This window comes from Bos indicus, chromosome 13 (genome assembly GCF_029378745.1).
Source record: "Bos indicus isolate NIAB-ARS_2022 breed Sahiwal x Tharparkar chromosome 13, NIAB-ARS_B.indTharparkar_mat_pri_1.0, whole genome shotgun sequence".
NCBI classification, from domain to species: domain Eukaryota; kingdom Metazoa; phylum Chordata; class Mammalia; order Artiodactyla; family Bovidae; genus Bos; species Bos indicus.
Window position 1 is genome coordinate 36,847,946 of NC_091772.1, and position 23,902 is coordinate 36,871,847.

Consider the following 23,902-nt stretch of genomic DNA (forward strand, 5'->3'; position numbering starts at 1 on the left):
AGTCCACTGTGAGCCTTAATTTGTTCAGTTCTGCCTTCAGGTGGAACATCTGTATAAATCCAGCTTTGTGAATATTTTTAAACTGAGAGATTTTTCCATCTGTTTTGGAGTTATAGCAGTCCACATTATCCTCACTAGAGCTCTAAATGATGTATGTGTGATGGGAACAAGACATTTGAATGCGTTAGCGTTCACAGCCTGCCTGTTCTGTTGGGGCAGACTCTATCCTTCCTTCACCATCTTGGCATCCTTTCTTTGCCAGTCCAGTTCTTGGCATCTTTGTGATGTGAAATTAGGAGACAGGGGAGATGCATTAAGAAAAGGGAAAGGATTTTTGCTTTCTGGGTCAGCCCTGGGTTCCTTCTTGAGGAGAGTCCAGGTAATGAGCAAAGCAGAAATGAAACTATAAAAAGAAACTCAACTCTAAATTGATCTAAATAAGAAGGAGCTTTGATGTGAGGGCAGGAGATAGAAGACAGAAACCATAAACAGTGGATGTTAGGAAAACTGGGGGAGCTCGAGAGACTCTGGAACAAATATGGAGAAACGTGGAAGAGAGATAATACTTTAAAAATAGTAGTTGTGGGTTATAACATAGATCTTAACCTTTCTGCAGAAATGCATATAAAATATTGAAACTCCTTTTAAGTTACTTTGGGCCACTGGAATATATATTTATTCAGATGGAACACCATGTTAAAACTGATTCATCTGAAGCCACTCTCTCAATACACACACACATACTTTATACTTTGATCATATGCAATATTTCCTAAGTGAACAGCCAGCATCAAGATTATATATTGATTATTCTTTAAAACTCTGCAAAGTCACTAAAGTGCATTTTCCAGAGTGCTTTCTGTGTAAGATTTTTTATTTGAACATACTTTCAAGAAGAGAAAGTTACTAATGTTGATATCACCTATAAATACAGGTAGTTTTGTCACACTTCAAAATGCATTTTAAAACTTCTAAGCAAGGCTATGTCATGCATGGGCCCAGAGTCACATAGTGTTGGAGAAGATCCTGAATTGACCCTCAGTCCATCCTCCAGACATCTAGCCACACAGCTTGAGACTACATTTCCCAGCCTCCCTCAGAGCTAGTTGGCCACTGGACTAAGTTTGTGTCAGTGGAGGGAGTACAGGTGATTGTGCAAGCTCTGCATCATCAAGAAAACCACCTGCTCTCTAGAGTTTCTCTTTTTGCAAGCTGAATTCTGGACAAGGAGCTGAACCAGTTTCAAACATGCAGATAGAACAACACAGCAGCAGGCACAACACATAAGGAGCCCAGGTCTCTATACTAACTTTGGCCTGTCCATCTTGGTCAGCTATCTTCTCCCAAAAGTTCCCTTGAGAGAGAAGTATACCTCTATTACATAAGAAGTATTTATTATCATAGCTTGTGTGTGCTTAGTCACTCATTCAAGTCCCACTCTTTGCGACCCCATGAACTGTAGCCCGCCAGCCTCCCCTGTCCATCTGGATTCTCCAGGCAAGAATACTGACATGGGTTGCCATGCTCTCCTCCTTTTGTAGCTTAGGCTATACTGTAATCAATACATTTAGAATACATTGCTTTTCGTTCAGGGAATTACTAACTAAAATGGGTAATATAACTTATATAGACTTTCTGTACAATGCAATGGCACCCCACTCCAGTACTTTTGCCTGGAAAATCCCATGGATGGAAGAGCCTGGTAAGCTGCAGCCCATGGGGTCACTAGGAGTCAGACACGACTAAGCCACTTCACTTTCACTTTTCACTTTCCTGCATTGGAGAAGGAAATGGCAACCCACTCCAGTGTTCTTGCCTGGAGAATCCCAGGGATGGGGGAGCCTGGTGGGCTGCCATCTATGGGGTCGCACAGAGTCGGACATGACTGAAGTGACTTAGCCTAGCATCTGTACCATGCAAACAGTCTGGTGTACTAAAATATTCAACCATAGGTGATCACCATCATGTCTGAGAAGCACCCTTTGCTGGAATGACAGTGCATCTCTTCCTGTACAATTATGTTGTGATTGATTAAAATACAGTTCAGATTTGTGACAATAGAGCAAACAAGGGTAGTGAAGCAACCAATAGTTGTCCATTCTTATAGGATTTATTCAGTTTATTTGTAAAAGGTTTTGAAGGCTTTCAGTTTCCAGCCCAGCATGCAAGGAGCTTGGAACTCATCTACCTCTCCTGGCCACTCAAAAGAAAAAAGTCTGAACAAACAGAATCAACAACTCTTCTTAGATCCATCAGAGAACTGAGGTCACAGGGCAAACCTCCAAAATCCCTCCTGGATAGGGACAAGACAGAAACCTGTTTGGTGGTCCTGCTTGTGGTGTAAAGAGTCATTTCTGAAAAATTGACCCAGACTTTATTATTTAGCACATCCCTTCTCCTTGTTTTAAGTCTTAATGATTTTGTATGTCATTTAATGTCCTGGAATGGTGATGGATAGAGAAGCCTGGCATGCTGCAGTCCATGGGGTCGCAGAGTCGGACATGACTGAGCCACTGAACTGAACTAATATCCTGTAATAACCTTTCCGGGTTAAACTAGCTAAAGTGGATTCTGTTTGCATCAGTTTAAGACTAGACCCAGATGTGGAACAACTATACATCTTACCTTGATAAAATAAAGAAAAAGACAGTGATATGGAGGGACATCTTGGTAAGTTTTTCCTGATATCCTGTACCATGGGGGGGGGCTTCGTAAGTGGCACTTGTGGTAAGGGACGTGCCTGCCAATGCAGGAGATGCAAGAGATGCAGGTTCAATCCCTGAGTTGGGAAGATCCCCCAGAGGAGGAAATGGCAACCCACTCTGGTATTCTTGCCTGTGGAAATTCCAGAGAGAGAGGAGCCTAGCAGACTACAGTTCATGGGGCTTCAAAGAGTTGGACATGACTGAGTGACTTAGCATAGCACATACCATGGGAAGCGCAACTCCTGCTCAGACCCTACTTCTTAGCACTTTGTAGAAGCTGCTGGATTTTATAAATGACTGAAACTTGGCTAAAGATGAGACATGAGGGAGAAATCACCTAAGAAATGTAACAGAGGCTTCAAGTTGTCCCTCCTTTTCTTTCATAGCAGGGATCAGCAAGAATTTTCTTTAGAAGGCCAGAGAGAAAATACTTAGACATTGTGGCCCATGTGATTGCTTTCTCAACTGCTGACCTCCACCACTGCACTGTGAAATCAACAGTAGGCGTTGTGTAAATGAATGGGCATGGTAAGGTCCCAATCAAATGTCATTTACAAAAATACACAGTGGTCAGATTCAGCCAGCCAATCATAGTTTGCCAATCCCTTCTCCCATAGTAACAGCACCTTGCACTTTGCAGATATGCACATGGCCACCTGGAATAAAGACTACATTTCCCAGCCTCCCTTGCAGCTAAATGTGGCACATCATCTATGGGAGACAGAGAGGTATTGTGGGAGTGCAAGAAGCAAGCATTTTCATCTTCTGTCTCCTTTTCTTCTGCGTGGGATGTGGTTGTAATGGTTGAAATTCCAGCAGCCATTTTGGCCCAGATAATAATCTCTGGCCTGAAAGCCAAGCACTGGGAAGCAACAAGACAGAAGGTTACTAGATCCTTGACATCTTGGAATGCCAGGTGGACTTGTGGATATAAGAAGTAAGCTAGGACCTTGTTGAAACCATTTTGATTTGGTATTCTTCTGTCCCTCACAACCAAACAATCCTAACAGATCAGGCAAAAATTAAAAAGTATAATTAATGAATAAAGAGCTGCTCAGTAAATGTTTCACTGAATTATTAAGTGACCATGAATTCAAGTAAGCAGTACATGAAATAAGGCTATTGAGACATGGCTCAAAATATCTAAATGTGAACTTTGGGTATAAAATATAAAATTTTAATTGGTTTATGGTATTTGTAATACCAAATTTCTGTATATGAAGTTTCTCTGTAGAAAGTTATTTGGTATTTTCCTGATACAAAATAGAGAAAAATAAATTTAATTAAAGGGAAGTAAAATAAGTGTAACTCTAGCTGCAAAGTGTGCATTAAAAATTCAAACTATTAATAAAACATCAAGCAATTACAGCTGCCATTATATATAGCATTCAGATTTATAGCCACATTCTAGTCACTGTGCTACAGAAATAGCTTTCTTAATTTTACAAGTTTTGTTCATGAGTTTATCAGTGGACTTATTAAACTAATTATGCTGCTGCTGCTGCTAAGTCGCTTCAGTCGTGTCCGACTCTGTGCGATACCATAGACGGCAGCCCATCAGGCTCCTGTCCCTGGGATTCTCCAGGCAAGAACACTGGAGTGGGTTGCCATTTCCTTCTCCAATGCATGAAAGTGAAAAGTGAAAGTGAAGTCACTCAGTCGTGTCCGAGTCTTAGTGACCCCATGGACTGCAGCCCACCAGGCTCCTCCATCCATGGGATTTTCCAGGCAAGAGTACTGGAGTGGGGTGCCATTGCCTTCTCTGAGCTTATGAATAGTTTTAATTAGAAATTCAAGTATTTTGCTATACCAATAATAGCATAAAGGTTTTTTTTTTTCTCATCCCTACCCATGTCCCCACCTATCTCGATAATGATATCATCTCACTGGGTGCTATTTGTTTTTCTAGGTTGAGAAGAGAAAGGCTAATTAGGCTGTAGGTACATTCTTTACAATCTTGATGTTCAAAATGTAGTTCTTGGAGGATCAGCACCATCTAGGAGCTTGTTAGTAGCATAGAGCCTGGACTACCTTGTATTGGAAAGGATTTTAATAAGACCCCTCATGTGAATTTGCCTGCATGTTAAAGTCTGGGAAATCTGTTTTTCAATTTTTCTGTACTAGCATCAAATGGAAAATACCCCTTAACTTCTGTTAGCTCTTTGAATCTCCAAAATACTAACCACCTAAATAAAATACTTTTAATAGCATATTGAAAAGCAGAGACATTACTTTGCCAACAAAGGTCTGTCTAGTCAAGGCTATGGTTTTTCCAGTCATGTATGGATGTGAGAGTTGGACTGTGAAGAAAGCTGAGCGTGGAAGAATTGATGCTTTTGAACTGTGGTGTTGGATAAGACTCTTGAGAGTCCCTTGGACTGCAAGGAGATTCAACCAGTCCATTCTAAAGGAGATCAGCCCTGGGTGTTCTTTGGAAGGACTGATGCTAAAGCTGAAACTCCAGTACTTTGGCCACCTCATGCGAAGAGTTGACTCATTGGAAAAGATTCTGATGCTGGGAGGGATTGGGGGCAGGAGGAAAAGGGGATGACAGAGGATGAGATGGCTGGATGGCATTACCCACTCAATGGACATGAGTTTGAGTGAACTCCAGGAGTTGGTGATGGACAGGGAAGCCTGGTGTGCTGCAAAGAGTCAGACACGACTGAGCGACTGAACTGAACTGAATCCCTAAACAACCCATCAAATGCAATAACTCAGGTCAAATATCTGGAAACCAGAAAGAGGACTAAAATTAAAATGTATGTCTCATAGCATCATAGTCTTTCCCTTTTATGTGCTCAAAGCACTTTTTTTTTTTTTTTTTACTAGAAAGCATCAGGATTAGGCTCATCTCTGGTCCTGAGATGAAGAATGAGATTTTAGTGATAAATCCTAAGAATCAGATGTCATACATGTAGAACCATTTGTAGATCCTACAAAATCTATTAAACTCTGACGAGTTAAATAGTTTTATTCCTTGATATGTGAAATTACTGATGGTTTTCAACAATAGGTTTTTATATAATACTTTCTCCATTACAAAAATGTCAGTTTCATGAGCACTATAATTTAACTATAAAAACCTATATTACAAAGTAGAAATTGTTTTCTTCCAAAGAAAAACCTTTGCTTGCAGCCCTGCTTGGTTCAGTTCAGTTCAGTTGCTCAGTCATGTCCGACTCTTTGCGACCCCATGAATTGAAGCACACCAGGCCTCCCTGTCCATCACCAACTCCTGGAGTTCATTTAAATTCATATCCATCGAGTCGGTGATGCCATCCAGCCATCTCATCTCTGTCATCCCCTTCTCCTCCTGCCCCCAATCCCTCCCAGCATCAGAGTCTTTTCCAATGAGTCAACTCTTCGCATGAGGTGGCCAAAGTACTGGAGTTTCAGTTTTAGCAACAGTCCTTCCAAAGAAATCCCAGGGCTGATCTCCTTCAGAATGGACTGGTTGGATCTCCTTGCAGTCCAAGGGACTCTCAAGAGTCTTCTCCAACACCACAGTTCAAAAGCATCAATTCTTCCACGCTCAGCCTTCTTCACAGTCCAACTTTCAAATCCATACATGACCACTGGAAAAACCATAGCCTTGAGTAGACAGACCTTTGTTGGCACCCAAATCTATGCTCCAAGAATTCAGAGAGCCACAAATGTAACTAAAGTTTTGAAAATACAAACTTTGAAAAAACTTAAAATCTTTCAGAATTAAAATACTGAAAGGAAATGAAAAAATAATCTTTAAACTTTTGTCAAAGAATGCTCCCCTGTGGTTCACAATTACTAGCATCATCCAGAAAAAAAAAGATTGGTCTTCCATAAAGTGTGAGAACTTTTAGGTAAGATATGAAATTAGTAATAGAATATTTCCCTCTTTGAGGATATTTAAAAATACACTGGACAGAATTCCATTATGGTCTAACTGTGGCCTTGACTAGACATGGGAAGATAAACATTATCTCTTCTCAAGGTCCCTTTCAACCTAACCTTCAATGACTAGTCTCTCTAGAAATAGTACTTATTATAAATAAAATTCCATAGTGAAAATCAACTCAAGCACATTGTTCCTTACACCATTCCATTTTCTAAGCTTTGGCTGAAATATTCAAAATATTGGCAACTATATTAACTCTTTGAAAGTAGTGAGATACTTGGACTCTTTTATACTGGCAGTTTTAGACCCTTTTAGTGCATTCTTGATATTTCTAACAATTCAAATGTACTTAAAAGTTATTTTCCTGCCAGTTCGACATATAAGTTTGTTTCTGAATTAAAGGCTTTGTTTAACATCTGAGTCAAGACTAGGACAATACATCAGAGATCTGTTGCTTGAATGCCAGGCTGACAAATTTACTTATCTAACAAATTTTGGGTGACTAACCATCCCATTTTGCCTGGGACTGGAGTGCTTACTGCGACTCATAACGTTAGTTATAAAACTGAGACAACTGGTCACTCTACAATTTAGCAAAACACCTATCAGTGTGTGTGTGTGTGTGTGTGTGTGTGTGTGTGTGCATGTTCACACATGTTTACCATTATCGTTTTCATATGGGTTTAAAGTCATTTTAGAGGGGAGAATAATAACCAAATATAAATCTCTTTTCAATGGATGTGCTATGTAATGAACTGTGCAGTTAAGTCATTTAGCAACTCATTTTTTAAAAAAGGATAAAGTATAAAGTTCAATAGCCATGGTGGTGTGGTTTTCGGTCACTCAGTCGTGTCCGACTCTTGGCAACCCTGGGGACTGTAGCCCACCAGACTCCTCTGCCCTTGGAATTTTCCATGCAAGAATACTGGAGTGGGGTGCCATATCCTACTCCAAGGGATCTTCTGACCCAAGGGCTGAACCCATAATTCCTGCTTCTCCTGCATTGGCAGATGGATTCTTTACCACTAGTGCCACCTCAAATAGAAACATCTTCTCTGCACTGCATACAGGTGAACAGTAGTTGAAATGATATTTCCCTTCAAGTCTCAGTAAACCCATTTTACAAGAGTAAATTCATTTTAATCATGTGATGTTGACAAATTGAACATCAGGCACCACACCTGGTGGGGGACATTTTCTGGGATGAGTGACCCATCCCGTGTAATGAAAGTGATTTTTACTGTCTGGTTAATCTAATTTTTTCAAAATGTTCATAAAATTGTAGATTGAGCTGTACCTGAATAACACTAAATAGTAAGACAACTGATACTGAATTATTCAACTTAACAACTTCTTGGACCAAAAATGTTGCAGCAATGTAGGGGCACTGATTGAATCACTGAACATCCATGAATAGATAATAATTTTCCAAAAAAAAAAAAAAAGAGAGAGAGAGAAAGCAGCCTCCCACTTATATGTCATCATCTTGAAGTAGTTATTAGGTCATCTCTTTCCTTTGACAATGGGCTTCCGAGGTGGTGCAGTGGTAAAGAATCCACCTGCCAATACAAGAGACATAAGAGATGCAGGTTTGATCCCTGGTCAGGAAGATCCCCTGGAGGAGGGCATGGAAACCCACTCCAGTATTCATGCCTGGAGAATCCCATGGACAGAGGAGCCTGGTGGGCTACAGTCCATAGATTCACAAAAAGTCAGACATGACTGGCCAACTGAGCATGTGGTGAGTTCCTCTGATAATATGTATCTAATGGGAAAAAGTACATTTCTATCCTGCATTTCCAGTAAGACTGTATTTCATAGTAACTTCTCCCCACCAAAAAACTTCATGTGATGAGAGATAGCTTTATTTTACAGAAGTATATCCCATGGACGGAGGAGCCTGGTGGGCTGCAGTCCATGGGGTCGCTAAGAGTCAGACATGACTGAGCGACTTCACTTTCACTTTTCACTTTCATGCATTGGAGAAGGAAATGGCAACCCACTCCAGTGTTCTTGCCTGGAGAATCCCAGGGACGGGGAGCCTGGTGGGCTGCAGTCTATGGGGTCACACACAGTCGGACACGACTGAAGCGACTTAGCAGCAGCAGCAGCAGCATGCTATCTATTAAGAGAAAAAGAAGGATTGAATTAGATTTTTTTAAATAATTTTATTTATTTTGGGCTGTGCTAGGTCTTTGTTGCTGTGAGGGCTTGTCTCTAGTTGCACTGAGCTGGGGCTACTCTGTAGTTGTGGTGAGCGGGCTTTGGTAGTTGCAACTCAGTAGATGTGGTTCCTGGGCCCTAGAGCATGGGCTCAATGGTTATGGCACACAGGCTTAGTTGCTCCTCAACATGTGGGATCTTCCTGGACCAGGGATCAAACCGCTGTCTCCTTCATTGGCAGGCAGATTTTTTATCACTGAGCCACCAAGGAAACCCCTGAATTAGATTTTAATTGTTATCATTCCCTAATGAAATTATTGACCCAGGGCAAGAACCGTCAACTAGTGTTAAAAGCATGAAGTGCCATGGTTTGCAGGGAATCTGACTTTCACAGGGTGCCGAAGTAACACCACAGAGATTTCCTCCCAGCCACACAATAAATGTAAGCGTACATTTTTGGAGGGATCAGATTTTCATCACCTAATGCAGTGGTCACATTTAGCCCCATGAATGGGGAACCATCAGATGTCGTGTCTCCTGATGTGGCACACAACAAAGTGCAAACCATTGGCTGCAGAGTATTCTAGTCAGAGTGTTTAACATGCATCCAGCAGAGTTTTAGACCTGATTTTCACTGTAAGAAAATAGAGGGAATGGGGGAAGTTCACTGACTGCCCCTGAAGGCACCCAGACAAATGAAGGTGAATCATTCTTCTGGGATCCTTGGTCTGGGATCAAGTGTATAATGGAAAAAAAATTAGAGATGATTCTACATTAGAAGAAAACTAAGGGGTGTAACAACTTTATTCAACATGTGGGCCTGAAGTAGACTCAAATTTGGGCAATCTAGGTCTAAAGGGTATTTTGGGTAAAATAGAGGAAATTTACATGTGGATAGACTATTAGACAAACAGAAGTTTTGAATTATAAAGGTAAAGTTCATTAAGCTAGAGAATCAGGATATGAAACAACTTGCAAAGTATTATTTCATCTTAATACATACACACACATGGTACCTGAAAATGTAACCAAAATTATATTAAAGATAATCTCCAGTGGTAGGAATTCAGTGCTTTTATTTTCTTATTTTTATCTTATTTTTTGTCTTTCTCAAGGACCATATACAGCTTTTGTAACAATAACACATATTTGTTTATTAAAAAAACAAAAGCACATGCTGAAGCTGGGCATGCCTTGATTCAATGAGCCTAAAGTTTCAGACCTTTCTGGTACCTGGCACTATTACTGCAATAAAATTAAATTCCTTTAAACAGAGAACTTTTAATCCCAGGAAAAAAGTATTGGTGAAGATTTGCTCTTCTCCTTCTTGTTTACTGCTAATAATATATCTTCTGATGGTAAAGGAATTCTATTTTAATGAAAAGAAGACAAACATAGAAGTACGGATGGGAGGAAATTTGTGCAGAGGAAATGGGAAGGGAAGTGGGGAGTGAAAAGAGGAACAGGTGACATCCATTTTCAGGTTCTGTGACGAACAAATGGAAAAAGGCCACCACTCCACCCAGCAGCCACAGACCATTCCTTCTGCAAGCCTTGTCTGTCTTCCCATCTGTGCACAGTCATTTAAAAAAATTTATTATTTTTATTTTGGCTGTGCTGGGTCCTCGTTGCTGTGCACAGGCTTTCTTTAGGTATAGTGCTCGAGGTTCTCACTGCTGTGGCTTCTCTTGTTGTGGGGCACTGGCTCTAGGGCACATGGGCTTCAGTAGTTGTGGCTTGTGGGCCAAGTTGTCCCATGGCACGTGGAATCTTCCCAGACCAGTGATCAAACCTGTGTCCCCTGCATTGGCAGGCAGATTCCTAACCACTGAACCACCTGGGAGTCCTGTGAACAGCCACTTGTCCCTATAAACAATCTCAACATAGTATATGAACTACACACCTACTTAACTGGTTCTCTCTAGACTGTCATTTTCCTGAGAGTAAGTGACGGATCTTTGAAACCTCTGAATCTCAAGAATCTAACACAACATCTGGAACAGAATGGTTGCTTATACATTGACACTTTTGGAGGAAGCGTTCCAAGAAAACATAAACTAATACTTACAACAGTCCAAGAAAATGCCCCAGCCACTAATATTACGTCTGTATATGTCACCAAAATTAAAAAAACACATTTTGAAGTTAATGATGTCCAAAACAGCCAGACAGAAAATTCTTGCCAAGAAGTCTGCATGCATGCATGCATGCTAAGTCACTTCAGTCAAGTCCACCTCTTTGAGACCCCATGAACTGTAGCCTGCCAGACTTCTCTGTCCTTGAGATTCTCCAGGCAGGAATACTGGACTAGGTTTCTGTGCCTGCAGACCTCAGGAAATCCATGCCCCACAAGATCAGCTGATAATCTCAGATATTTCAGTCTTTGCTCTCTAGATTTAAGACCGCAGAGGGCAGCTTCTGCAAGAGGGAACTTTGGGTTCTGAGTGTGGAGCATTCAGACCCCAGGTGTCCTCAAGTGCCTCCTCCATCTGACTGGGAAGGCAGAGTTGAGTCCTACTGAGTAGGTCCAGGCCCTGACAACACTGTGACTTCTTGTGTCCCCAGACATGCTGACTCCTGACTCCATTACTAACCAGCTGTAATACCCTACGCTAAGGGTCCTCACCCATAAAAAGGCTGGCACTTGGACTGTACTTCACTTCAGTTCAGTCGCTCAGTCGTATCCGACTCTTTAGGACCCCATGAATCGCAGCATGCCAGGCCTCCCTATCCATCACCAACTCCCAGAGTTCACTCAGACTCACGTCCATCGAGTCGGTGATGCCATCCAGCCATCTCATCCTCTGTCATCCCCTTCTCCTCCTGCCCTCAATCCCTCCCAGCATCAGAGTCTTTTCCAATGAGTCAACTCTTCGCATGAGGTGGCCAAAGTACTGGAGTTTCAGCTTTAGCATCAGTCCTTCCAAAGAACACCCAGGGCTGATCTCCTTTAGAATGGACTGGTTGGATCTCCTTGCAGTCCAAGGGACTCCCAAGAGTCTTCTCCAACACCACAGTTCAAAAGCATCAATTCTTCGGTGCTCAGCTTTCTTCACAGTCCAACTCTCACATCCATACATGACTACTGGAAAAACCATAGCCTTGACTAGACGGACCTTTGTTGGCAAAGTAATGTCTCTGCTTTTGAATATGCTATCTAGGTTGGTCATAACTTTCCTTCCAAGGAGTAAGCATCTTTTAATTTCATGGCTGCAGTCACCATCTGCAGTGATTTCGGAGCCCAAAAAAATAAAGTCTGACACTGTTTCCACTGTTTCCCCATCTATTTCCCATGAAGTGATGGGACCAGATGCCATGATCTTCGTTTTCTGAATGTTGAGTTTTAAGCCAACTTTTTCACTCTCCTCTTTCACTTTCATCAAGGGGCTCTTTAGTTCTTCTTCACTTTCTGCCATAAAGGTGGTGTCATCTGCATATCTGAGGTTATTGATATTTCTCCCAGCAATCTGGATTCCAGCTTGTGCTTTATCCAGTCCAGAGCTTCTCATGATGTACTTTGCATATAAGTTAAATAAGCATGGTGACAATATACAGCCTTGATGTACTCTTTTTCCTATTTGAAACCAGTCTGTTATTCCATGTCCAGTTCTAACTGTTGGTTCCTAACCTGCATATAGATTTCTCAAGAGGCAGGTCAGGTGGTCTGGTATTCCCATCTCTTTCAAAATTTTCCACAGTTTAGTGTGATCCACACAGTCAAAGGCTTTGGCATAGTCAATAAAGCAGAAATAGATGTTTTTCTAGAACTCTCTTGCTTTTTCGATGATCCAGTGGATGTTGGCAATTTGATCTCTGGTTTCTCTGCCTGTTCTAAAACCAGCTTGAATATCTGCAAGTTCATGGTTCATGTATAGCTGAAGCCTGGCTTGGAGAATTTTGAGCATTACTTGACTAGCATGTGAGATGAGTGCAATTGTGCGGTAATTTGAGCATTCTTTGGCATTGCCTTTCTTTGGGATTGGAATGAAAACTGACCTTTTCCAGTCCTGTGGCCACTGCTGAGTTTTCCAAATTTGCTGGCATATTGATTGCAGCTCTTTCACAGCATCATCTTTCAGGATTTGAAAGAGTTCAACTGGAATTCCATCACCTCCACTAGCTTTGTTCGTAGAGATGCTTTTTAAGGCCCACTTGACTTCACATTCCAGGATGTCCGGCTCTAGATGAGTGATCACACCATCGTGATTATCTTGGTTGTGAAGATCTTTTTTGTACAGTTCTTCTGTGTATTCTTGCCACCTCTTCTTAATATCTTCTGCTTCTGTTAGGTCCCTATCATTTCTGTCCTTTATCGAGCCCATCTTTGCATGAAATGTTCCCTTGGTATCTCTAATTAGGTTGATGTATTAAATGAAGTGCTACACGTGGAAGCCCCAGAACAATGCCTGCACCCAAGGGCTCTGTTACAGTCAGCTCCCATACCTGTTGCTATTCTATCTCACAGCGAGGATTCCATCGTCCATCCGCTGGGGCCACGAGCCCTTCCACAGTGAACTGGGATGTCCATGACTGCCATTTATGACTGCTCTGTTCTCAGAAGATAGAAACAACAGCCTTGGGCATAAATTACAGGCCTCTCCTTATTTAGCCTTTGCCCATTCCTTGGCAGTGTCGTGATTTTCACTGTTTCCTTAGTATCTCCTCAGTCAGTGCTCAGTGGTGTCTGATTCTTTGTAACCCCCTGGACTGTTGCCCACCAGGCTCCTCTGTCCATGGGATTCTCCAGGCAAGAATACCAGAGTGGGTTGCCATGCCCTCTTCCAGGGGATCTTCCCAACCCAGGGATCAAACCCAGGTCTCCTGCATTGCAGGCAGATTCTTTACCATCTGAGCCACCAGGGAAGCCCAGTACCTCTTCAACTTCAGCCTAAACCATAGTAATTTGTTCCCCTTCTCCAGGATGTGATTTCCATGAGAATCTACAGTTATTTAAAAATGAAAACCATAAAACACTCTTCATCTGCCCCCTTCAGGTAAAGATGACATTTCACAACAATTGCAAAAGTAACTGCTTTCTAAAATGCATGTGATTAAAAATGTCCCCTTCGTGGTGTGATTTTATTCCTGGAAATGACTGTATTGCCAACAGAAACTCATCACATTTTAAAAACTTGGAAACAGAATTTTCAAATCTATTTTAAAACCTCTCAAAAAGTTTCAGCAAATTATTAAAGTCAATTTTTTGAAAATAAAAATGTAACACTTTACGACAAATTGATAAGAACTGACAGATCTCAAAGAACACTTATAAGCATGACTTCAGCCAAACCATTTATATAATTTGTGGATAGGACTGAAAACAGGTAGCAAATACAGTCAGAAATTCACCTCTTCTGCATGAACCTAGCTTGTCTTGAAGTATCTCTGTTAAAGATGGCATTAAAAACAAGTCTCTAATTAACCTGAACTTGAGTCCCAATCTTTAAATCATTATTAAATCTAGATTTTTAAAAATATATATAAAGCAATTCAAACTATATAGTTTTCACTAAAAATAGCCTATTTATCATATCAATAATTATTTATCCATTAACAGTGACATTTTGATGGGAACAAAAAGTATTTTTGTATCATCGAGAGATAAAACAAAACTATTTCAAAATATTGTTTATATCATTTTTGCCTTTTAGAAAATTTTGTATGTTTTACTATTTACATGATATATTAGCATAATGTCCATATATATAGTGTGTAAATAATTGACTATATATCAGATCCACTTGCTCAAAATATTTTAATGATAGGGTGTATAATTAAAAAGTGTAAGGTTCATTAATCTAGATGAATTTTTCTCAAAACCTGGTTTGAAAAGCATCTGTGTCAGTATCACTCTAGACCCTAAGCTCAGAAAACCTCACTTGGGCATGTATAGTTGAGATCTAGAAACTGCCTTTTTAACAAGCACCCCTACGAAAGGTAGTTCATGGGCTATATATATATATATATATATATAAGGTACTGAAGGAAATAAAAAAAGCCTCCTATGGAGACCACAAGTGCCTGTGTGTGGCAGCCATGTGCCATAGGCAATGACCATCATCAGCTGTCTCCTTGCTAGCCTTGTTGAAAGTTGAAGGAAAGACTGCAAAACTGACCTCTCCCCAGTGTATAAACTTCTGACCCCCAGTGAAGACATTACTTCCTAAAGGATGATTCTGGAATAATCCACCCTGTTGAAAATCTATGTGGCCCCCAGAAGGGCTTTAAAAATGACTCTGAACTTCCCTAGGGTACAGTAGATGAGAATCCGTCTGCCAATGCAGGGGGCACGGGTTCGATCCCTGGTCTGGGAAGATTCCACATGTTGCGGAAAGTAAGCCCGTGTGCCACAAATACTGAGCCCGAGTGTGGCAGCTACTGAAGCCTGTGTGCCTAGAGCCTGTGCCCTGCAACAAGACAGCCCACAGCAGTGAGAGTGCATGCACTGCAATGAAGAGTAGCCCCGATCACTGCAACTACAGAAAGCCTGAGAGCAGCAATGGAGACCCAGAGCAACCCAAAATAAATAAATAAATAAATAGTTTTAAAAAATGACTGCTTTCTGCAGTTTTAGAAGTGGTGGCCTGTATTAACCATTGCAGGATCATCAGAGGACAAACTCATGGAAAGACTCCCACAAGTGTGATTTCATTTTGTTGCAGCTGAGGGTCCAAGTTTAAAACTTGAAAAAAAAAAAAAAATAGGTAAAATGTAAGTAAACAAATAACACAAATTTTAAAACATTTCCCCAAACGGTACCACTTTTAGACCGAGGCAAAGGGCCACTGCCCTGAGCCTTTCTTTGAAAGGCCCTGCATCACACGCAATGGCACCCCACTCCAGTACTCTTGCCTGGAGAGTCCCATGGACAGAGGAGCCTGGTGGGCTGCAGTCCATGGGGTCGCTAAGAGTCGGACATGACTGAGCGACTTCACTTTCACTTTTCACTTTCATGCAATGGAGAAGGCAATGGCACCCCACTCCAGTACTCTTGCCTGGAAAATCCCATGGACAGAGGAGCCTGGTGGGCTGCAGTCCATGGGGTCGCTAAGAGTCGGACATGACTGAGCGACTTCACTTTCACTTTTCACTTCATGCATTGGAGAAGGAAATGGCAACCCACTCCAGTGTTCTTGCCTGGAGAATCCCAGGGACGGGGAACCTGGTGGGCTGCAGTCTATGGGGTGGCACAGAGTCGGACACGACTGAAGCGACTTAGCAGCAGCAGCAGCAGCATCACACGCACGCGCGCGCGCCCGCGCGCGCACACACACACACACACACACGCAGAGGGAAATTAAAGAACATAACGATATCTCTGTCATTTGGGAGTCAGGACTCAACAAGGATACAGTGAAACTTTAAAATTCAACATCTGCTCTTGTGACTAACTCCATTCAGGACCCATGGAAATGGGTTTGCTGTGTGTCCTCAAAATAGAAGGTGTTTACATCGAAACGTTGTAAAGGTTTGGGCTATGCTGCTCAGAACACTGGAGGTGAACACTGCCTCAAGAGCAGGCAGAAAAGACAAATGAATCAACCTGGCAGACCCCACAAAGGCCTTCCCTCATGCAGTATCATTTCCCAGCAGGCCTGGCACTGTTTTCTTGCTTCTTCAATACACGGCTCTGCAGGTTTTGAACGTTTAGCAAATCCTTGCAATAGTTGCCCCTGGCAGCAGAACATTCTACTGTCAATTCATATCACTACCAGGTTGGTAACTCTATAAATCCACACAAGTAATTCATGAAATCGAATACCAATACTTTACCTTGAAAACCAGCTACATTAGCATAGCAAATACTTCTATTTGCTTAAAATAGTTCAAATTTGTTTTCCAAAAATTAAATAAAATAATTAAATAAATAAAATAAAATAAAATAAATAAAAAAAATTTAAAAATAAAATTAAATTTCATCTTTTTATAAAAGTCTTATATTCATTAGTTATAATTTTTCTTTTCTATTTGAATGTATAATTTGAGTATTTTAGCATAAAAAATAGCATATTATAAGTAATATGTATTAAATAAATTTAACTTAAATTTTCCCATATTTATATTAATACACATTCTTGATAAACATATATTCAAATTTTTGGACACTTTTAGTAGAATTACAGTGTATTTGCAACCCTTCAGGACACAAATTATAGAATATTGATTATAACGATACAGTGATTTTTACTGAAATGCAGACAAAAAAATCAATTCAATGAGATAGATAGTAAATTATGAATTATTTTTCTTTCATTTCATCACTCATCTAAACATTTCCAGCCCAACAACAAAACACCCAGACATATGCAATAACAATTACGCTTACTTGTCTTCGATATTTTCCCAACAAAAGCCATAACTTTACTTAGTTTTCCACTTTTTACCATGATGGTATATTTGTCAAGGTAGAAGGATGGAACATATTTTATTTAACTGTGTTTTAGCTGATTTTATAACTTTTAAATATTTAGACATACGGCCTGTGGGCGTTCATTTGTACTTTTGCCGTGGGCTCTGCAAATGTTAGAGGCAGGCCTGACAAAGGAAAACAAGACAAAACAAAACATAACAGAGACAAAACAGCAAGCTGAGGGTTAGGAAGTTGTAAGGACCATCTTAACCAAAGCCTCTTAATCAAAGCTGCTGGGCTTTAACCGCACTCAAGATATGCCACTTTCAACTGTGCTGTGCCCACTCCTATAACAGACAGTGTTCCAGCCTGCTGTGATTGTGCTAAAGCATGCTGTTTTTAATTGCTGAACCACTTCAATACCCAAATGGGAAGGATCCTCTCTGGATTTAGAGAACCCGCAGAAGATGCAGAAGTCACTGACTTTTGAGTGAGCTCACACAGGCAGACTGACGTGACCTACAGCCTTTTCATCGCCATGTCTGAGCCATGGGATGTCATATCCAGGTAACACTGAGAGTCCACATTCTCCCCACCCAGGAGAAAGGCCACGGACAGAAGGGAAAAAGAACACAGTGGCCTCAAATGCCATGCGGTTCAGTGAGGAGCCAGAAGATGTGCAACCACACAGTTAGCTGTGCCTACGATTATCCAGCAAGCGTTCACAGCTCTTTTTCTCTGTCCTGCCTATGGACCTTCAAATAAGCAGTTAGTCTGAGCTGGGCGACTCAGCAAACAAGCTCTGGTGTCTGCCTGATTCCACTCAAATCCTGACTCCACCAGTTACCAACTAGGGACGTAGGGCACTTCTACCCCTCTTCTACAAGATGGATACTAATGGGTACTTTCCCCAAAGGATGGCTGTGAGAATTATATGGGTTGGGTTCCTAGAAGAGTGTGGGAGCATGCGTTACTGTTGTTCAGTCGAAGAGTTGTGTCCGACTCTTTGCGACCCCAAGGACTGCAGCACACCAGGTTTCCCTGTCCTTCACTATCTCCTGGAGTTTGATCAAATTCATGTCCATTGAGTCGGTGATGCTATCCAACCATCTCATGTAGTAAGGGCAAAAAAAATATTCTTAGTTATGCCCCCATTTAAAAGATCTGAAGGAGTAGTATTAGGACATATGTCTTTTCAAGAATTATAGTGTAGTAGATTTACAATATTATATTAGGTTCAGGTATACAACATGATGATTCAATATTTTTATAGATAATGCTCCATCTAAAGTTATTATGTTAGCTATATTCCATGTGCTGTACAATATATCCTTATATCTTATTTATTTTATACATAGTAATTTGTACTTCTTTTAATACTCTACCCTGTCTCACCCCTTTACCTGCCCTCTCCCCACTGGTAACCACTAGCTCATTCTCTGTTTAGTGTCATCTGTGAGTCTATTTCCAATTTGTTATTCATTCCTTTGTTTTATATTTTAGACACCACATATGACATCGGACAGTTTCTCTGTCTGACCTATTTCACTTATTATAATACCCTCCATGTCCATCCAAGTTATTAAAAATGAGGTCATATGTTTTGAGCAGACCACTACTGCAGGTCCAAGAAAAAAAATCTGGGCTATTTGTCTATTGTAAGGCTCCCCTTATCCTAGACTTTAGGTCACTTAAACAGAATAATTAATTGGCCTAACATCTTTTTTCCTTTTCCCTTTCTCCCAGCCCAAGCTCCCTTCTGAGCAGTATTGTGATAGCCTACAACATCAAAGGGGTTCCCTGCTGGCTCAGTGGTAAAGAATCCCCCAGTCCATGCAAGAGATGCCAGTTTGATCCCTAAATCGAGAACATCCCCTGGAGAAGGAAATGGCAACCCACTCTAGTATTCTCGCCTGGGGAAATCTCGTGGACAGAGGAGCCTGGCAGGTTACAGTGCTTGGGGTCCCAAGAGAGTCGGACATGACTTAGCAACTAACAACATCAAAGCCCACTTCACGAAGGTCAGTGAACACCAAAACAAAGAGACAGAGAATTACTCAGGGCCACAAACACAGTCCAAGGTGCAGCTGCCTTCCTGTGGCTCTGTGGCCCAGACATATGGGCCACAGTTATAATTTCTCCCCTGCAACCTCTCTCTCCCTCCCTTCAACACTTTTCCTAAAAGTGTAAAAGTGGAGGAAGGTTCAAAGAGGCCTGGACATGGGAAGGAAGAAAGATGGTGCACTAACTTCTGTATATTTATTTGTTCTTACTGTTTTGGTTATTGCTTCATACAGAAGCCCTAAAATTCTCTCCTGAAACCCAGAGGTTTGGGGCATAAACCTAGAAAAAGTCTGATGTAAGAGGTCAAGATGCTGTTTTTCAATCAGGCTCAAATTTCTGAAATAATGATCTCTTTTTGCATGTTTTTGGGAAGGACTGTCTGTAATATGGTTACAAAATTTTTAGCAGACACACCAAATGGCCCTTCTATCATCTTCAAGGTCCCTCATGTGTTTCCACAGATGATTTGCAGATTACTGGATTCAAGCAATCTTTATATCAGACACTCGAAAACTTTTTAGATGAGGTAGGTATGTCTCCCTGTGTTTTTTTTAACAGGTCTGAAAGCTAGGCAAGGATCATGTCTTTTAAAGTAAATTTAATGCATTTGTTGGCAGGATTTTGCATACAGGTGCCCCATAAATATTGACTGTTGATTACTAAAAAAGAAAACAATGAAAAAACAGTTCAAATTTTGTGGGACTTTTTTGGTAGGGGAGGGCTAAGCCAGAAATAGTCATTCTTATCAACTAATCACTATTTTACATGACTACAAAAAACAAACATCAAAAATCAAATATCAATACCTTAAAAGACGCTTAAAATTTAAAATGTACATGGCCTCAAAACTTTTGTGCAAGTAATTAGACTGATTCTCTAAACACACAGCCTGTTCATAGGAGAAGAGAAGAGAAAGCAATTTGTCACTCCATCTCCATTCCAGTTCTTGTTTGTGGCAGCTTCTAGCCACGCAAAAAGCACACCTCCAAGCTCACTCAAAGTAACTAAGATCATCTTTGCACAGGAGTGCATTACATAGGGTACTGGCTAAGTTCCTTTAGCCAGAACCCTCAAAACATAGCAATTTAAAGAAGAGGAAATTTGTCTCCCAGTAGAGTCCAGAGCTCAGTAGCCTAGGTGGTAGTGGGGGGAGAAAGGGGCAAGGGGAACAAACATGGTGGTGGTTTAGTCAGTGCTAAGTTGGGTCTGATTCTTAGGACCCCATGGACTGTAGCCAGCCAGGCTTCTCTGTCTATGGGATTCTCCAGGCAAGAATACTGAAGTGGGTTGCCATTTCCTTTTCCAGAGGATCTTCAAACTCTGGTCTCTTGCATTGCAGGCAGATTCCTTACCAACTGAGCTACAAGGGAAGCCAGACCTGGGGTCAAATCTAGTTTGCTGTCTAAGGTAAGAGTAGTTTCCACATCTTTAAATGGCTGGGGGAAAAAAAAAGAAAGGTAGCATATTTCGTGGCACATGACAACTTTATACAATTCAATCTTCAGTGTCCATTAAATAAACTTTTACAGGAACACTGACCCACAACTCATTCACAGTCTAGTATTATCTACTGCTACTTTTTGCACTACAAATGGCAAAATAGAACAGAGAGGTTATGACCTACAAAGCCTAAGAGCATTTATTATCTGGCCTTTTACAGACATAGTATGCTGAGCCCAGGCCAGGGAGCTCTAACTCAGGTGGTCCATCCAAGGCTCCAGGTTCTTTTCATCTTGCACTGGCTCCCCCATTTTAGAGGTTGTTTTCCGATTGGCAGATTCAGGCCACTCCTACATCCGTGCCCATTCAGGGCACTCCCACACCCGTGCCCCAGCCCTCCTTAACAAAGAGCAATTAAAAAGAAGGGCAAACAAAATTTCTTTTTCAACATGGTAAGCAGAAGTTGCACATATCAGTTTTGTTCACAAGGTTTCCTTTGGTGAACTTATTCAGATATTCTACACAGTTTGCTGTACAGCAGAAACTAACACACCACTGTAAATCAACCATGTAAATCATCCAATAAATTGTTTAAGAAAGATTCTACCCAGAGATGAAAACAAGGAAGCTGAAAGTGAAAGCAGGGAGGGTGGATAGAGGGGGTGGAGTGAACCAAAAACTTGATACAGCCATGGAGTACATATTGTAAGTAAATCTTAAAGACCTATTGAGTGCCTTAAGTCCATTTTAGGTTCCAAATATGGAGAGTCATCCTTGCTTATGATGAAAAGTCTTCACGATATTTATTAAAATGGCCACTTTTTGATGTGAAGACAAATTGATTTTTAAGCTAGAACTTCTGCAAGAAATTCTCATATTTCAATGCACATGTTGAAGACAAAATGTTCTCCAGGTTCCCCTCAGGACCCATGCAGTAAAGACAGAAAATATTCTGGAAGCAAGAGAAAAGATGAAGCCTCAGTTAGGGCTCCAGAGTTACTTCCAGTCCTGTCTCAAGCTCTGTGACGTAGAAGAAGACATGAACTCACCCAGATCTCAGCTCTGCTCACTGCTTATTACAAGTATTTTCTGCACTTGTATGTAGGTAATTTTTTTAAATTGCAGTGATAAAATTTTTGCATTTTTGTCCAAGTGAACTTGCCTAGTTTGTGATCCTATCAAAGGTCCTCTTCTTGACTTGCTGTTTTGTGGGGGGGGGGGGGGCTGTTAATTCACATTCTATAAGTATTTATGCAAGAAAAAAGATGAATTTTCTTTTTTCAAATCACTGATGGCAGGGACTAATCACTTTTACAAAAAACATAACATTGCTGGTGGTTGGTTATCACTTGGTATGTTTGAAGAGCTCCAATCAGCTGTATTCTATCCTGGAGAATATGGCTGCCTGAAATTACTCTCTTGTTTCTTAGCAGGACGAAGACAGAAAAAAAAAGCAGCTTCATCCTAGAACAGTACTGAATTAGCCTTTTAAATGAGAACCATAACCAGGCCGCACATATTACTATTCTAATACTTGACATGTTCTGAAATTAGAAACAGAATAATATTGGAAGTTTTGGGAGCCCAAGACGATTTTAAAATTTTGAAGATTAAATTTATTACAGTCTATTGGGTGTAACATCTCTCAAAACCTTGTTAGACCAATCTACATATGGAAAGGAATTCTCCACATATATGAGAATAGTTATTTCAAATTGATGGGGGGAAAGCTCTTTCATAAATTCCATAGGAATAATTGACCATTCAATTGGAGAAGAAAAAAAATCAAATTTGAGTCCTCCCTTACAGCACATGCAAATTCATCCCAAAAGGATTAAGGAGCTGAGTGAAAACCATTTTTTGAAGTATTAGAAGAAAATATAGACTTTTGCGTGCTTGCTAAGTTGCTACAGTTGTGTCTGACTCTTTGCAACCCTATGGACTGTAGCCCACCAGGCTCCTCTGTCCATGGGAGTCTCCAGGCAAGAATACTGGAGTGGGTTGCCATGCCCTCCTCCAGGGGATCTTCGCAACCCAGGGATTGAACCCATGTCTCTTATGTCTCTGGCATTGGTGGGCGGGTTCTTTACCATTAGCACCATCTGGGAAGCCATCTACTGCCCTGTGTTCATGTTTAAACCAAAGGCAAAAACCAAATTAGGTAAAAGGCAGTCTTCTTAATTCACATTGTCAATATATAAAGTATATATTTCATGGGGAAATGTTTTTTAAAGAACCTTTTTATAAATGAATAAGCATCTAACAAGGATATAAGCACATTTCTTCAACTAAGAAATACAAATGGTTTATAAATTAATGAAAAGTCTCTCAAACAATGAGACCTTTTTTGACTCATCATACAAGCAAACGTGATGAAAACCAAACATATGGCAGCATATGAGGAAATGGAAACATTGTAGGGGTATAAGTTGGGAGAAGATTGGGGGTATAAGTTGGGGGGAAATTTATGAGGACCTATCAAAAATTTTAAATCCTGTTTCCCCCAGTCGAGCAATTCTACTTTATTTATTTATTCCTTGAGAAACACATATGTGCAGAAAGAGTCCCCTACAAGAATATTCAATGTTTATAATAGTGAAAACTGAAAAGAAAGAAAAGCTCCTAGGAGAATGCATAAGCAGATTATGGTGCATGTCATACCAGTTAAAAAGGTGGAGTTCCATTTATATGGACCCGGTATGAAAGTTCTTTATGAAATCATTGAGTGAGTTAGCAAGTTATAGTTTACTATTGTGTGTGTGTGTGTGTGTGTATGTACACATATGTAAAGTATGGTCTCATTTATTTCAAAAACTCATAAAACAAAACAATGATCTGCTTATATTTGTGTATGTCACTACATGGAAAAAAAGTTGAAAAGAATGGCCACCTCTTGGCGGTTGCCTCTCAGAAATGTGACTGGGTGGAGCTGGCTGAAGAACTCTCACGTGTACTCTTTTCTTTGATGTTTGAGAGTGCATTTATGGAGAAGGCCCTCTCTGAGGGAGTTTATTCTGTACCGTGTATGCAGTTAGAGTTACATTATAAAGAAAGCAAAAATGAGATACGTCAGGGCCATCCGTTCTCCTAGTTTGCTCAGGATGTCTCTGCAGCTGGTTCTCTTGCTGCTTGCTCTGTTGTTTCACTTACGCACTCCAGTGTGTATCTTTACAAGTCAAACTGGCCAAGTGTGAGGAGGACTGGCTATTTGTTTATAAATTTACCACTTTATACTATTTGGCTGGGGAGCAACAGTCATTCTCTGGCTTTGTAATTCATTACATTGCTTATAAGTAATAACTG

At 40.7% G+C, this 23,902-nt stretch overlaps 1 protein-coding gene and 1 long non-coding RNA gene across 2 annotated transcripts in view; one reads left to right on the forward strand and one right to left on the reverse strand.

The window, feature by feature from the left end:
* Nucleotides 1-21,652, forward strand: part of ODAD2 (outer dynein arm docking complex subunit 2) — a 225,922-nt gene extending 204,270 nt beyond the window's left edge. Inside the window, exons 19-20 of the mRNA XM_070800977.1 lie at nt 20,499-20,566; nt 21,513-21,652. Of these exons, the coding sequence (XP_070657078.1) occupies nt 20,499-20,566; nt 21,513-21,537 (93 nt within the window). The 3' untranslated portion in view covers nt 21,538-21,652. The remainder of the gene's footprint in view (nt 1-20,498; nt 20,567-21,512) is intronic.
* Nucleotides 1-23,902, reverse strand: part of LOC139186481 (uncharacterized) — an 84,515-nt gene that overhangs the window by 56,676 nt on the left and 3,937 nt on the right. The gene's annotated exons all lie outside the window — the stretch shown is intronic.